General features: G+C 37.3%; 1 protein-coding gene across 2 annotated transcripts in view; it reads left to right on the top strand.

Annotated features, from left to right (window-relative positions):
* The window catches only part of LOC139946434 (GTP-binding protein Di-Ras2-like), a 62,420-nt gene extending 49,218 nt beyond the window's left edge, over positions 1–13,202 (top strand). For both annotated transcript variants that reach the window (XM_071944081.1, XM_071944080.1), the window contains one exon: positions 9,527–13,202. In XM_071944081.1, coding sequence (XP_071800182.1) covers positions 9,527–10,156 — 630 coding nt within the window. In that variant the 3' untranslated portion in view covers positions 10,157–13,202. The remainder of the gene's footprint in view (positions 1–9,526) is intronic.
* Positions 13,203–16,077: the final 2,875 nt, after the last annotated feature.

Here is a 16,077-nt window from a genome sequence, read left to right as displayed (position 1 = left end):
CATGGTATATTATGTTTATAAGAGGACTGTCTTGCTTTTTATTCCACTACCGCGGAGTAGATTTCCGGAATTCGGGGGACTTCTCAGTTCTGAAAAAACCCTGAATATCGCGTTGATTTAGGGATGGGTTTTTTTTCTGATCGAGCTTAACTACTCTTCCAGTGGGTCTTAATATCGCGTTGTAATTGTGTCTACACTAATATTAATTTTTTTTTTTTCAATATGAGTTGGTTATTATGTTTATTATTTATTCTTATTATGTATACTGTTGTTACTATGATTTGGGATTGTTTTGGTTTTGTAATGGTGTAACTCAGTAACTATAATCATATTATCATGTAATTGGATTTCTTTCCACGCTGTACATTACTGCGTTTCGGATTACCAAAGCCCTAAAGCTTTGGTAGACTGGCACATCTTAAAATGGAAGGTATACATCTGGTAATCACTCTTGGAATTAATGGCAACACACACTTTTGATTAATAGCCATTATACACTTTCGGTAAACAGTATTGTCCAAGTCCCACACTTCGTGTATCACAACTTATAAATAAAATAACAATCCTGTGGAAATTTAGGCTCAATCGGACATCGGAGTCGGGAGAAAATAACAGGAAAACCCACTCCTGTTTTCGCGCGTTTCGCCGTGTCATGATATGTGTTTATAACAAATCCGTAATTCTCGTTAACGAGAATTTATATTGTTTTACCGTTTTCTCAAAAAGTAAAGCATTTCATGGACTAATATTTCAAGAGAAGTCTTTCACCATTACCTTCTGTAAACCCTGTAAATTATTTGTAAATCTGTGAACTTTTTTTTTTTTTTTTGTACCGAAAGGGTCCAATGGCTTTAATAGCCTACAGCAACTTTCGATGGTATACTACGTTTTGAGAAATGTTCACTTCGAAGTACTGCGGTTATGGAAAAAGATATCACTTTTTATGCCCCAAAATTTGAGTTGTGTATTCCAATTAAAGATTATTCTTCCTGCTTGAACATAACAACTCACCTGTTATGTTACACATATATCTTCGGTGGATCATCATATTCTACTTTTACAACATCTTTCTAACCATATGCATTTTATAACAAACGGTTACAAACGCTTTTTTATAGACCAACTCGTCCGATCCAAGGCAACGTGTTCCTTTAAGTTGACTGCCGCTTCTTAACGTCAATATTAGCCAAGAAGCTAATCATTATTCTTGATCACCCCCTGCGTATTGCCCTGTCTAATTCACCATCGATGGATGAATATAATTGTCTCAAGTTATTCTTGTCCGCCGTGAGCTTGAAATGTGTATCTTGATAATGACTCGGCCATGCGATTGAAAAATTACCGGTAATTAATTTGGATGTTAATTACTTACCAGTTGTTCATCTTAAACTGCCGATAGTTTTTAAGACGATTCTTGTATTAAGTGTGCCAGGAGTTTGAAGTGTGTACCTTGATGGTGACTCGGCCGTAAGATTGAAAGATTACCGGTCATTAACTTGGATGTTAATTACTTTTCAGTGGTTTATGTTAAACCAGCATTAAATTTTATTAAAGGAACACGTTGCCTTGGATCGGTCGAGTTGGTCTTTGACAAGCGTTTTTAACCGTTTATTATAAAATGCATATGGGTAGAAAGATGTTGTAAAAGTAGAATACAATGATCCACACAAACATGCCTCGAAATTGCACGGTTTTCCTTTTACCCTGTCGACTAACACGGTCGGCCATTTATGGGAGTCAAAATTTTGACTCCCATAAATGGCCGACCGTGATAGTTTGCGACGTAAAAGGAAAACCACGCAATTTCGAGTGGTACTTGTGTGGATCATTATATTCTACTTTTAAAACATCTTTCTAACCATATGCATTTCATAACAAACAGTTTCAAACGCTTTTAATAGACCAACTCGTCCGATCCAAGGCAACGTGTTCCTTTAAGGTTCTTGTGTATTCTGGAACCGTCATCTAACACATTGTTGCGATTATACGAACACTGTAGATTTGTTTAACAATTTTCACTTAAAGGCAGCGGACACTATTGGTAACTACTCAAAATAATTATTAGCATGAAACCTTACTTGGTATAACGAGTAATGGGGAGCTGTTGATAGTATAAAACATTGTGAGAAATGGTTCCCTATTAAGGAAAAAAAGAAGTAATTTTCAGATTTAGAATTCGAGGTCCCGAAATCAAGCATCTTGAAAACACACGTGTGTGACAATGTCGTTTTTCTTCCATTATTATCTCGCAACTTCGACGATCAATTGAGTTCAAATTTTCACAGGTTTGTTAATTTGTGCATATGTTGAGATACACCAAGTGAGAAGACTGATCTTTGACAATTGTATAAAATCCACCTGCTTAGCATGTGACCTACAACTTACATGTCTCCTGTCAGTTGTTTCACTTCATCTTGTGAACTTTTTATCATGCGTTTTGTACATTGTGTAGTTTAAGAATTGTTTTTGTTCTTTAAATTAGTTTCATGCCTGTATAGTGCATTTGGGTCTAGTCATATGATATATATGCGGAATGTGCTTGAAAAGAATAATTTAACATTATTAATATTCATGTGTGGTTTATTTGCATCTTGTGGCCAGGGTAGCTCTTACCGACAAACCATTCAATATTGATTGTAATGATCAACGATGATCACTTTGGAATCTGTGTGTGAAGGCATCCTAAATGAACAGATGGACTTTATAGATAACAAAATAATCCATAAACCAATAAGTAAGATTTGGAAACTTCGCGTGATGGAAAGTACAACTTTATATAATTATAAAGGAAATTTGCAGTAACACCATGTGATTATCTCTTTTAGGTGTTGGTTATGAAAACAACCAATGGTTAGAACTCTTTCTTCACATGGTGTTTACCGCAAACCTGTCTCAGACACATAAACCAATGTTGCATGTATAATTTGTTAATTTGAATATATGAATATGCAATTCGTTCGCGCTGACTTGCTAATATAACTGTTTGGCCAAATATTTCAGAGTTCCCACAGCTTGATCTAGAATTGTTTGCCATTGTTTCGCTAGTTTCGCTAGTTTCGCCCATTGCTGACGTAGATTACATTTTGCTCATTAATTTACCTCCCCTTTTCCCCCGATACTGTGGAAACTCGATACATACATTTTGTTTCCATAAGGCAAGCATCTCAATATAAATAATATTGGCCAACATAAATAACTCATCAATCCGAATCCGTATTAATATCTCCGCAATTGTTTTCAATTTATGTAAGGGGGCTTAGCATGTTTGGGTTTAGGATTATGGAGCTGTATGTAAGAGATGTTTAACTTTTTTTTTTTTACGTAAGTGAATTATTAATCTATTAGTGGCCATCTGTTCGTTGTCAGAGTGAGTTTGACTCCTAAACGGCCAACGCAAAATTGCTGTTTACTTTCTAAATAATCAGTCATAATTGCCCTGGCTGAACTGTCATAGGACTGGAGGGGGGGGGGGGTGGTTTAAGCCTCTTGAATACACGCAGTTATGGAAGAATATTTTCAAAGAGATTACGCCGGGTTGGAGCGAAACGAATTAACATTGTTTCAGGCCAATCTGGTTGTCAAGCAGTAGCGGAAAATTAATGGTTAAGTCATTACGCAGAACATTCAAATATTCAAATTAAAATAACTGCATTCATGGGACGAGATCTTTAGTTGAGTATGCGCTTGGTAAACGTATCCACCATGGATTAAACGTTTAATGGACATTGTATCAAAGGATCGCCAGCGATGCAATGTCGTCTAAAAGGAATGTAATGCTTAAGTGTTTTGGACCGCTCAATTGTTTTACAATACAATAAAATAATCTTGATTAGATTCCAAGAGGGTAATTCCAATGCTCGCATACAGTGAAAACAATGACACATTTAAAAAACAAAACAAAAAAAAACAAAAAAACAAAAAATAGACAATGGCTAACTATAATTACAAGAAAACCACTAAAAAGCGATAAGAAAAACACTGGAGACTGGGCGATACTGGAGTCATATAGATAATACAATAAAAGTAACCTGCGAACATTCATGGTAGCGTTTTCGAGATATCGCTGAAATCCGGAGCGGTTCAGTCAACGCAGTGAAGAATAATTCATAAATGGAAACACAATCTGAGAAACGTTTCTGTCAGTAACACTTCTCAGATTCAAATTTGTGGGATAACAGCTAAAATATTTTCCCACAATCGCATTTAGTTCGAAGTGAAATACTTCTTAAAATGCTTTACAATATATAAAGCCGATGTCCTATTTATAACCAAGTCAGTTTTGTTCGACCATTAATTTTAAGAGGTTTTCAAGTGCACACCTTTTCTTCGATGCAATTTAATTAAAGAATGGGGTATCAGTCTCACGAATTGCAAGCAAGTAATGGGGGTCCAGTTCTGCGTTTCATTGAGTGAACGATCAAGTAATGGTCCGTAGAAAACAATGCTTTCCCATCAGTTAAAGAAATAAAAACCAAGAGCTATTTCATCTTGACATTTAATTTTGCTAGCTTTAGAATTGAGTTAAGACTCCATATCATTCGATTGGTTCAGCTTTACCATGTGACATCGCCCAAGGGCGTGATTGCCCCCTAAGCTTCTGGATTTTTAATCCATGACGGGGGCGTATAGAAAGAAAAAGGTTTAAAGGCAGTGGACACTAGTAGTAATGGTCAAAGACCAGTCTTCTCACTTGGTATGTATCTCAACATATGCACAAAATAAAAAATCTGTGAAAATGGGAGCTCAATTGGTCGTCGAAGTTGCGAGATAATAATGAAAGAAAACCCTTGTCACAAGAAGTTGTGTGCTTTCAGATGCTTGATTTCGAGACCTCAAATTCTAAATCTGAGGTCTCGAAATCAAATTCGTTGAAAATTACTCCTTTCTCGAAAACTGAATTACTTCAGAGGGAGCCGTTTCTCACAATGTTTTATACTATCAACCTCTCCCATCACTCGTTACCAAGTAAGTTAATAATTATTTCGAGTAACTACCAATAGTGTCCACTGCCTTTAAGTCTGGACCGTGTACAAAAAACAACAACTTAAATCTCACTCCAGCCGCGTGATCAGACGACATTTTCAAAACGGCTGTGTCAAAACCGTCCATCACTTACACACTCACGTTGACGGTTTTTTTTCACTGATTGATATTATGTTAAGGTCACGGCTGAATTAATAATAAGATTTACTGCCATGTTGGTTTCTGATTGATAAAGCGCTGCGAGGGTGATGTTTAAAATGGAATAGTAATATTGCGTGCTTTTGATGATTTCACCTAAACAGATGTATCTTGCAAGTTGACTCTGACAAAAACGCACACAAAATCACAGTTATGATAAGAGGTCGTCCTCTGAGACACATGTGGACGTTTTCCCCGGCTGAGGTTTTGAACCATGTTGTCTGCTCATTAATAATCCATCTTGCTTCTTCAATATCGCAAAAGAAAGAAAACATGCCCGGAAGTTGTTTAGTTGTCCAATGATAAAGAAAACCACACGTGCACTTAGCCCGTCTTGTTATAAAATAATTTGAATGTTAATTTTGCACTAGCATCCTGAGGGACGAGCGCACACAAAGATGTACAGTTGAAAAATACACAAAAGATTTGAATAATTATTTGAAGAGATATGACAATACTTGATCAGAGGAACTTTGAAAGAATCTTTTATGTACAAACTGCAGGTCGAGTCAGTCATTATAGTAGTTGGTTGGTTTCATGGTTTCATGCTTTGATGCAGCACGTAACGATAGCAATGTTATCGAATCAATGGTTACATCAAGACATGCACTCAGTATCGGTGTAGATATCATTACAGTGGATATAATAATTCGGATCGACTCGAAACCAAAATCCACATAAATTATGCCAATAAACACTAATCCCATGTGCCTATTGTTGAGTAATCACACCCAAGAACAACAACAACAACACAACAAGCCGGATTCTTGTGTGCACTTATACAATTATACTCTCGATATTTTGACGTAAAATCATTATATTTTGCTATTTCTTGCGTCTAAGTTTATTTTACATATCACAATATCCATAGTTTGAAAGCAAACAACAACAACAATAACAACAACAACGTAAAAAATAGAACAGCAACAACAACAACAAACAAGATGTTGTCTACAGATACATTTTTACGCGTAAAATTGACGTAACATAATTATTGCTGCATGTCTTGGGTACTGAGGTATAATAGATCACTGCTTAGTGTCCCATCAGGTGATGTTACATAACGTCTTCTAAAGTGGCGGCATTAATATTCTTAATGAGCAGCATAATCTATACGGGGCCTAATTGGACACATTTTTGGCGGGTTTGACGTGGGATGACGTGATTAGAGTATTTGTTCAGGAAACGGAACCGTCCACAGAGAGGGTTGTAGTGCTTTATCTCGACCGGGCATTATATCATGGTTGTTTTTGTATTTGTCATAATGGGGTGCGTTCGTTTAGCTTCCCTGGGTCGACCCCGTCGTGTGACATTTTTTTTTCTTTTCAGGACGAACGTGTGCAGATAATTACCCACGTTCGTCCGGGAAAAAAAAAAAACCCGCCACACACCGGGGTCGACCCAGGGGAGCTAAACGAACGCACCCTTAAATGCCCTGCAGCCGATTTCACGAAACTCTAGGATTAATCCTAACTCGAGTTAGGACGAGTAACCCGTCCTAACTTAGGATGGGTTCAATGCGTCCTACGTATTTGGATGCGGGACTCAACTCGTCCTAAGTCATAAGATTAGTCCTAAGTTAGCAAGAGTTTGGTGAAATCGACGGCTGAATGGGTTGGGTAATTTTCAAAGACCAGTATTCTCACTTGCTGTATCCCAATATATGCATAAAATAACAAACCGTGAAAATGTTGACTCAATTGTTCATCGAAGATGGCAAGATAACAATGAAAGAAAAACACCCGTGCTGTACACATTTGTTGTGCTAATAAATAAATAAATAAAAGGCCGGAAGTCTTTTAATATTTGAGTGAGAAATTACCTCTTGCTCAAAAACTACGTCACTTCGGAGGGGGCCATTTCTCACAATGTTTAATACTATTCACAGTGTGTTTAAAAGAAAATGAGTTATGACAGTCAGCCAATCTGATTCAGTAAATATTATAGTAGCTCGCCCTCTCTCGGAACATTATTCAAAACCAATCGTGCAAACACAACGTGTCATTTATATGAATACATAATAAACACAAGTGCCTTATGTTGATAATCGGGATGGCAGGTTGGTTCCGCGCTGGATTCGAAAGCAAAGCAAACAACATGATATGCTTAATGTCACACTGTATATACCAGCAAATGAATGTGATGTTAGCTTCAGTGATTATGCGGGCAAAGCCAAGTATTGATTATAGCGTGTGCGGTGCTTCATCCAAGGTAACCAGGCAGAGTGAGCTGGAGATGGAGAAAAGGTCGAGCATAGCTGCATCTCACCATCCACACACCACACACACAGACAGCCAATAATAACATCTAGGGATACCATGCACAAAGTCAGTCTCCTAGTCAGACTAATGACGTCAGAGCAAGATATAGGGGACCAGCTTTAATGGTGTATGTGCTTGATTCAATTAAGACGACTTTGCCAGTGGTGTTGTTTTTCTCCGTTGCTGACATGGTTACCTCCGATCATATAAAAACAGAAATAAGAGTAGAATCCCGAAACATTATTGAATTAAAGACAAGCTTGTGTCGCTCTGCAAAACAAAATAAAAAAATGGAATCAATATTATGTGTCCATGAAAAAAACTCATTTAGATGGAGATCTGTAAGCTATGGATGATAGAGGTCCCTCCCACATTTCAAGGGTCTCCTTGAGTTTCTAGTCTCGAGGAGTATATCATTTCAACCTCCTTGATGGGTGTGATGCATTGACACCCGATGGCAGCATGTTAAAAGCTCATGGTATCTCGGCAACGTCAGAGTAGATTACACAAGATAACGCGAGATGTTTAGAATCTGCGGCCCTCACGCGTCAACCATCATCTTGTTTTTCTATTTAGACCATCTGTCTATGAAATGATTTGCAGTTCTCGATGTGTCCCCTGTGGGGGTATTTAGTACAATAAAGGGCAAGGAATTGAGCTGTGTATAAACAGGCTTGTTGACACCGCCAAAGACAAAATACATCTGAGGATTCATTACTATTATGATAATTAGTGAAAACTTACAGTGTTTGCTATCAGTGTGAGGGCTTTCCTTTGTCCCAAGGACCATATCACACCAAGAAATTATCGTACAACCAGTTCCATGCAATCTCAAAGAAATTGTGAGTGTTCACAGAGGCCTAGTTTTACTTGAGCATTGCGAAAAGATACCCAAAGTACCGCAGTTGGTTGCCCGAGTTGCCTGCAAAAGTTGCCTCGTGTGACAAGGCTTTAACATTTGTATACAGTTCTTAGTGAAGACAGTTGTCAAATGATATCAAAGTTTGCATAAAAGTACATTTCCTACAGTTTCGCTGTTGTGTGGTCATCATTCAAACTCAAACAATAATACAAGTGAGGTCATCTGACGTGCCGACTGCCCTGGTTCGACCAGCCATTCTCTCAACCTCTCACAATGAATTATTCATTGATAGACATGTACTTGTAAGAGACTCCACAAAGAACCCCGTGTTTATTCACAAAGCCCAGACATCATTTTCATATTAACCTCGTACCCACGCATCGTATCAGTTTCTTTTCTCCTCACCCCCAGTTGTGGATATTCCCATTGTAATGAGATATCTTGTTCTTGTTGTGTCGGTACTGTGATATGACTTGTTATTTTTATGAGACTTCTATCAGATGTCTGCAGGTACAATAGCGTGACAGTGCAGTGACAGTGGGGGATGCATTGTCCATGCCGATATTCGATACTACGTTCATCACAATGACAGTCGAATATTCTCTTCACCAGTTTAAAGCAATTTTTAAAACCACACGTGAATTTCATGTTATATTTGCAGCACCGCGTAGGCTGCCAAACCCACCCTTAACCGCGTTTATGGACGTTTATATCCTCATGCCCTAAAAAGATAAACAAACAGAAGTGTTTTTGCCAAAGATGTGTTGAAAAATTTTATTCCTTGAAAACCTAAGATCTTTCCATGGTTGACACCCACTCTTTTTGAAAAGAAGTTTCTTCTATTAATACATTTCAAAAAATAGTCCAGTGGTCTGACGTTTCAACCATATCATCAGAGTCAATCCAACAAAACCCCAAATTTAAACCGGTATCGGGTGTTACAGAAGCATTCAAGTAGACAGAAAGTACAAGGGGTGAACAATTAAGAGGGTGAAGGGGGCGTGGTACAGGAAAGTGTCTCTTTGACCACAACAGGTTCCAGACAGACCCTGTTGGGTACGAAACATCAGGCTGTTTTTGTTTTGCATTTCTACCCTAGGTACTTTCGGTTGGCACGAACAGCTAGTTCTCTTTTCGCAGTGACACATTTACTAACTCAATAATGTACGACATAAAATGCAGTTTGATAATTTGAGTCTTTTTTGTTGTTTTCTGTTTACAGTTACCACGTGATCGGAGCATCCGTCTTCGCGTCATGCCGGAACAAAGCAACGATTACAGGGTGGTGGTATTCGGAGCTGGTGGAGTGGGCAAGAGCTCCTTGGTCTTACGATTCGTACGTGGGACATTCAGAGAGACGTACATCCCCACAATAGAAGACACCTACAGACAAGTGATCAGCTGCAATAAGAATGTGTGTACCCTTCAAATCACCGACACGACGGGGTCCCATCAGTTCCCGGCAATGCAGCGGCTGTCGATCTCCAAGGGGCACGCTTTCATTCTCGTCTACTCCATCACAAGTCGACAGTCATTGGAGGAACTCAAACCCATCTATGACGTCATATGTGAGGTCAAAGGTGACATTGACGGTATCCCTATCATGTTAGTGGGGAACAAGTGCGACGATGGGAACCGGGAGGTCAGCATACAGGAGGGGATGGAGCAGGCGAAGGCGTGGAGTTGCGCGTTTCTCGAAACATCGGCGAAGACAAACTACAATGTCAAAGAACTTTTCCAAGATTTGCTCCAACTCGAGAAGCGGCGGACCATGAGCCTTCACCTGGAGACGAAAAAATCCAAGTCACAAAAGAGGCGGGAAAAGCTGAAAGGCAAATGTACGGTGATGTGATTTCAATAAATGAAGTCAACTGCACCTATCTGCAGAGAACTGCATAAACACAAGAGGGCGCTAACATCAGATTGCCTCCTCCAATGCCACGTGTGCTTACTACTAGCTACGTAATGAGCACACAAATAAACAACCATCCTTGGTGTCACTTTAATATGTAAAGGAGATTTTCTACACAGTTACGACACCATTGGAATAAATCCTTGAATGCAAGAAAAAAACGTGTCCGCAGGTCGGATAATAAGACCATTGCAAGCTCTTCGGATGAAGCAAGTAATCTTAAAAATAGAAAAGCTTTAAGTCTCGGTCAGGAGTTATGACTTTAAAGGGAAAGTATAAATAAAAAAAAAATGGATTGATAAGCTTTAAGATTGTTTTTGGATAAGATTAAAGAATGCTATTTCCTATGCACGAATAGATGCCATGTCACAATTATTATAACCATTGGATGCAGTGATCAGGAGTCCGTCTTACAGACGATGTGACCTCTGTTCAACATTTAAACCGCCCTCTGTTGACAAAACACTGTCGAAGTCATGTGACTTTTTCGTTTAACTTCGCGAATTCACGAAACACTTGACCCTTGTCTCGTGAAAAGTGAGATTCCACAGGAGCATTTGAGATGTTCATGGTGTGACGTGTACAAATCAGATTATGACATGTTGTTTTAGTTACTTATCTTTTTTTCTCTCGAGTTAATATTATTATATTTTGGCACTTTGCAATTTGATTTAAATTCACTGGAGAGTTGCTATAGTAAAGTATTCAAAATAAACAAAACGGTATGGAATGAGCGTTTGATAAACAGCAATCAGTTTACACTTCTCTTCCTTGTTTTATACAGAATTATGTAATTATTAGAATTTAAACAAATTAATCACCGGAGAAGAAGAAGTGATGGAGATTATTGACCAATCCGACTTCAGGATACAAATTGTACATTTTGTGAGAAAGCAAAGAACTATTTTGTAACTCAGTTTAGCCTTATATAACAAGATGAGTCTTTACAAATTATTGAGAGAGAGAGAGATTACAAAAGTTTACGAGATTATTATTATGACAGATAAAATTCTAAGTAATATTTTATTGTGTCAGGTTATTGATAAGTAATCAGCCTGGCAGAGAGATGATTTATTGGCATCATCAATTTTATACTCAGATTAGATTACATTATTTGCTTTATTCCAACTTATTGCATTGAGATGTATTTGAAGAAGCTACATTTTGAAGTGATGTGTTTAAAGGTACTGGACACTGTTGGCAGTTGCTGAAAATAATTGTTAACAGCATAAACACCTAATTGGTAGCCTAACGAGCAATGGGGAGCTGCTGGTGGTATAAAACATTGCGAGAAATGGCTTCCTCTGAAGTAACATAGTTTTTGAGAAAGCGGTAATTTCTCACTACAGTATTCAAATACTTTACGCCTGAAGCCCTTGTAAAGCATTTGAAAGCATGACAAATTATGTGCATCAAGGGTGTTTTTATTTTATTTATTTCTTGCAACTTCGATGACCAATTAAGTCCAAATTTTCACAGATTTGATGCATAATGTTGGGGCACACCAAGTGCTAATACTGGTATTATTTGACAATTACCAAAGGTATCCAGTGCCTCATAAAGTATTTTTTGAGATCACATTAGGGTTGATTGAGAGGACGACGAATGTACTTTTGCACAATCCGAAATGGCATTTATTGTAAACCTCCGATTTTAAGGTATTGTACACGATTGGTAAGAACCATTGCTTAATTTTAGTCTGAAACCTTACTGATTAAGAAGTTCATACTAAAATCACTCATTTTTCAAAGGAAATGATATTTCCTTCTGAAATGAAGTCTTAGAAACATGTAACAGACTCCCTAAAACGCATAATCTGATTTCGGCTAATTTTGGCAAAAATTGAAAACATTCTGACAAAAATTAGGCGAGGGTTCACTATTTTTTCTCTTCTCACACAACAGATTTCATATCAATCCTCTGCTCAGAACTGGGGTATTTAATTTCAATTTCAAATTCCTGTTATCAAAAGGTCATTAGAATTAAAGATGCGTGTCAAAATAAACAAAATAAAAATAAAAATCACAACCAACAAATGCATGTTCTATTTAGAAAATTAATGCTTGTTTTTGCCATACAAATTAATACTTTCTTTGGAATGAGCTTCCAATGTCCATAAGATCTGCTAAGTCATTAGATGTTTTTAAAACTTTGCTAAAGACCAATCTTCTAGAACAATAAACCACATTACCACCTGAAACTACGAAAATTATGCAAAAGCAATGTTACGAAACCAGACAACGTGCACCGATGAGCTTTTTATTTCTGAGCAGACGAAATTGTCTAATGTTTGTTAAATTAAGAACACTGTCTTTGATTATTTTTTCAACTCTACCAATTCTGTTTAGTACCTTTAATGATGGGGCGTTATTGATTTGAACTGGTAACCATGACTTAAAAGTAACAACAACTCTGCACATTTACAACAAGAAACTTGCTTTAGTTGTACAGATTGGCAGCATTGTAAGAAACAAACTTTCTTTTAAAGTCACTTTTGATGGTTTATCAACTTTAATGAAATGCCACTTTGAAAACCAAATATATTGGAAATTATCACCCAGTTTTTTTTAAATAAAATAAGTCGAAACCCTAGAAGGAAAAAAAATTGTCATAAATTAATTTTGTAAAGAAAACAATGTTGAATGTGGTTATGGTCGTTGGGTATGCTGTCACCATAGTGATCAATATTCACTGCACTGAAATCAAAGTTTCCAATTAGCAAGGGCCAATTGAACGACTTATCGATTAACATTGATTATCGATCAGCAAGTGGCTGTTTCTTTTCACACAATTTGAAAATAATCTTTTTGAATAAATAAAACAGAATTTTGAAGTTGATAGTTTATTGTAATAATTATGTTTTCGTTTTTCTGTTTGGATCTTTATGTACACTTATACATTTCTACGTCACTTCAGTTGTGTTTATTTTTGTACACAAACTTATAGTTGTTGTAAAGAGTTTCCGATTTATTATAACCATGGTAACGTGTTTATTTTTTTTGTCATAAAAATTATTTTGAATTGTTTGTATATTATCGTTTGCATTTTGTCTTTTTTTTTTTCAATAATGGTAAAATATTAAAACTATTTTATTTATTGAGAAAGGAAAAATAAATATTTAAAACCGATCATCAGTTATTGACAAGGGTGTGTTCTTGTGGTTGACAGTGGAAGTATGAGTTTTGTGAGTCTGTTTGACGTTTACCTTGTAAAATAGTCCATCTTAAAGTAAAAAAAAGGTCCATCGTAAACGAGAAGCCTTTAAGAAAGACTCTGCTATGATGGAATCATCAGACCATTTACTATTTTTCATCTATACCGTAGGTCCTTTCGTTTGGACAGTTTTTGCAACAGCTAAGTCTGTTTTTCTCAAGGTTAATCCTGGCATAAATTATGTTTAGTTAAAGACAGTGGACACTATTGGTAACTGTCAAAGACCAGTCTTCTCACTTCCTGTATCCCATCATATGCATGGAATAACAAACCTGTGAAAATTTGAGCTGGATCGGTCATCGAAGTTGCGAGATAACAATGAAAGAAAAAAACAACCTTGTCTCATGAAGTTGTGTGCTTTCTGATGCTTGATTTCAAGACCTCAAATTCTAAATATATGAGGTCTCGAAATCATTTCGTGGAAAATTACTTCTTTCTCGAAAACTACATCACTTCAGAGGGAGCCGTTTCTCACAATGTTTTATACTATCAACCTTTCCCCATTACTCGTTACCAAGTAAGGTTTTATGCTAATAATTATTTTGAGTAGTTACCAATAGTAACCACGCAGTGTCTTTAAAGTGAGGGTACACCATTGGTAATTACTCCAAACTAATTGCAATAAAACAACTAATTGGGCACTGGTTGATGATGTATAACTTTTTGAAAACCAATTCACTTCAATGGAACGAGAATTTAGAAAGAGGGATTACACTCTGAGAAACATTTCTGCCTGAAACGTTTCCGAGGTTGTGCATTTCCATTGCGGAGTATTCTTCCTGCGTATTTTTTTTAATTCTTCCACCACCAGATTTTAGGAGATTTTTATAAATTGCCACACCCTTCCTCCAAAACGAAATTTTCACACGATGGTTCTCTTGTACGTTTCTACAAGTAAAAGGTATGTTTTGCATACGTAACGAGGGGCAGACCGGGGTCGACCAAGGGAAGCTAATCGAACGCACCCAGTGGTAAAAGGCAAAACACATGTGGTCACAACACAACAGGACCGACTACAACATATCAATGCCTCCACGGTGTGCCTTCAAAGTCGAGGGAAGACGGATTCAATGCTGGACCACTGTTGCTCCAGGAAAACACAACCAACAAGAAAAAGATCCCCGCAGGTGAGTTCAAATTTTCATTCTATTACCGCATGACATTATTCGTGTACGCCATGCAAAAATCGTGGAGGTACAAAACTAACGCATTGGCCCAATTTCATTTAAAGCTGCTTCGCAGTTTTCTGCTAAGCAGAAATGAGCAGGATGCCTGTCAAAAAATAATGGTACATGTGACACGGTATTTTGGCCGATAACCTTATTCTGGTAGGCATAATTTGGTTGTGCTCTTAGCATATTTGTTTGCTTAAGCAGCTCTATGAAATTGGGCCCTGATATGTGGCAGAGGGTTTTCTCTCCCAAATGTTCCTTTTATAATAATCTATTTTCCTCTATGAAAAGCACCCCCTTAAACCCTCTCAAGAATCCCAACATTCCTAGAACATGAAGACACAATAGAAGTGGTAACTGGTATGTCATACACTCTGCCACATATCAAGCACCAAATGAACTTTATACTTGCTACAAAGAACCCACGGTGTCCAAAGAATGAACTATCGCTCACCTTAACTATGTTTGAAACAAATTCCTGCATATGCAAATTGCAGTGGCGTTGTCGTCGTTATGTGCATCACAGGTCCTATACTAGTACATTCCCTTTGTATGTATATGCTCAGTTTGATCAAGGTTTTTTTTATATACAGGCTATTTTGGTTATCAAATAATAAACCACAAAGGAAACTGACTGGGTACATTTTTAAATGATTTTGGGTTGAACAAAGAAAAATTTACTAGAGCAGGAGTTGAACCAACGACCTCCGGTTTAACGTGCCGCTTTTTTGGTTGATATAATTTTGGTTGATTCAAAATGTGGTTTTCTCGCCATCAAAGAGAAAGATATACGGGATGGGGACCAGCCTAGAGATTTAAAGCCGTCTGACACTTTCGGTAAACAGTATTGTCCAAGGCCCACACTTCATGTATCACAACTTATATATAAAATAACAAACGTGTGAAAATTTAGGCTCAATCGGTCACCGGAGTCGGGAGAAAATAACGGGAAAACGCACCCTTGTTTCCGCACGTTGCGCCGTGTCATGACATGTCTTTTAAACAAATCCGTAATTCTCGCTATCGAGAATGGATAATTGTTTTAATGTTTTCTCAAAAAGTAAAGCATTTCATGGAATAATATTTCAAGAGAAGTCTTTCACCATTACCTTCTGTAAACCCTGTAAGTTATTTGTAAAACTGTGAACTTGTTGTTGTGTTTTCTGTTCCGAAAGTGTATAATGGCTTTAAAGTCTAGTACAACATTAATGAAACGCGGATATTTATTTTGGGTCAGTTTAAATTTAGTCGGGGATCATTGTGCGTTAAGGCAGGGTGACCTAGGTATGAAACATCTAAATGCAAGTGTATTCAAATAGCGCACTTTTTTACGACCCGCAAAAACCGTTCAATGTGTCTGGCGCCCTCATCGATGTATCTTATAATTTTAATGAGTGGGGTAGATGGCCTTAGTCGATCCAAACCGGACATTCTTCCTAGGCATAAACAAGTACATATACACACAAAAACATCCAT

This window comes from Asterias amurensis, chromosome 13 (assembly GCF_032118995.1).
Source record: "Asterias amurensis chromosome 13, ASM3211899v1".
Lineage (NCBI taxonomy): Eukaryota > Metazoa > Echinodermata > Asteroidea > Forcipulatida > Asteriidae > Asterias > Asterias amurensis.
The sequence above is the reverse complement of the archived record's forward strand: the minus strand, read 5'-3'. Positions and strand labels throughout refer to the sequence as shown.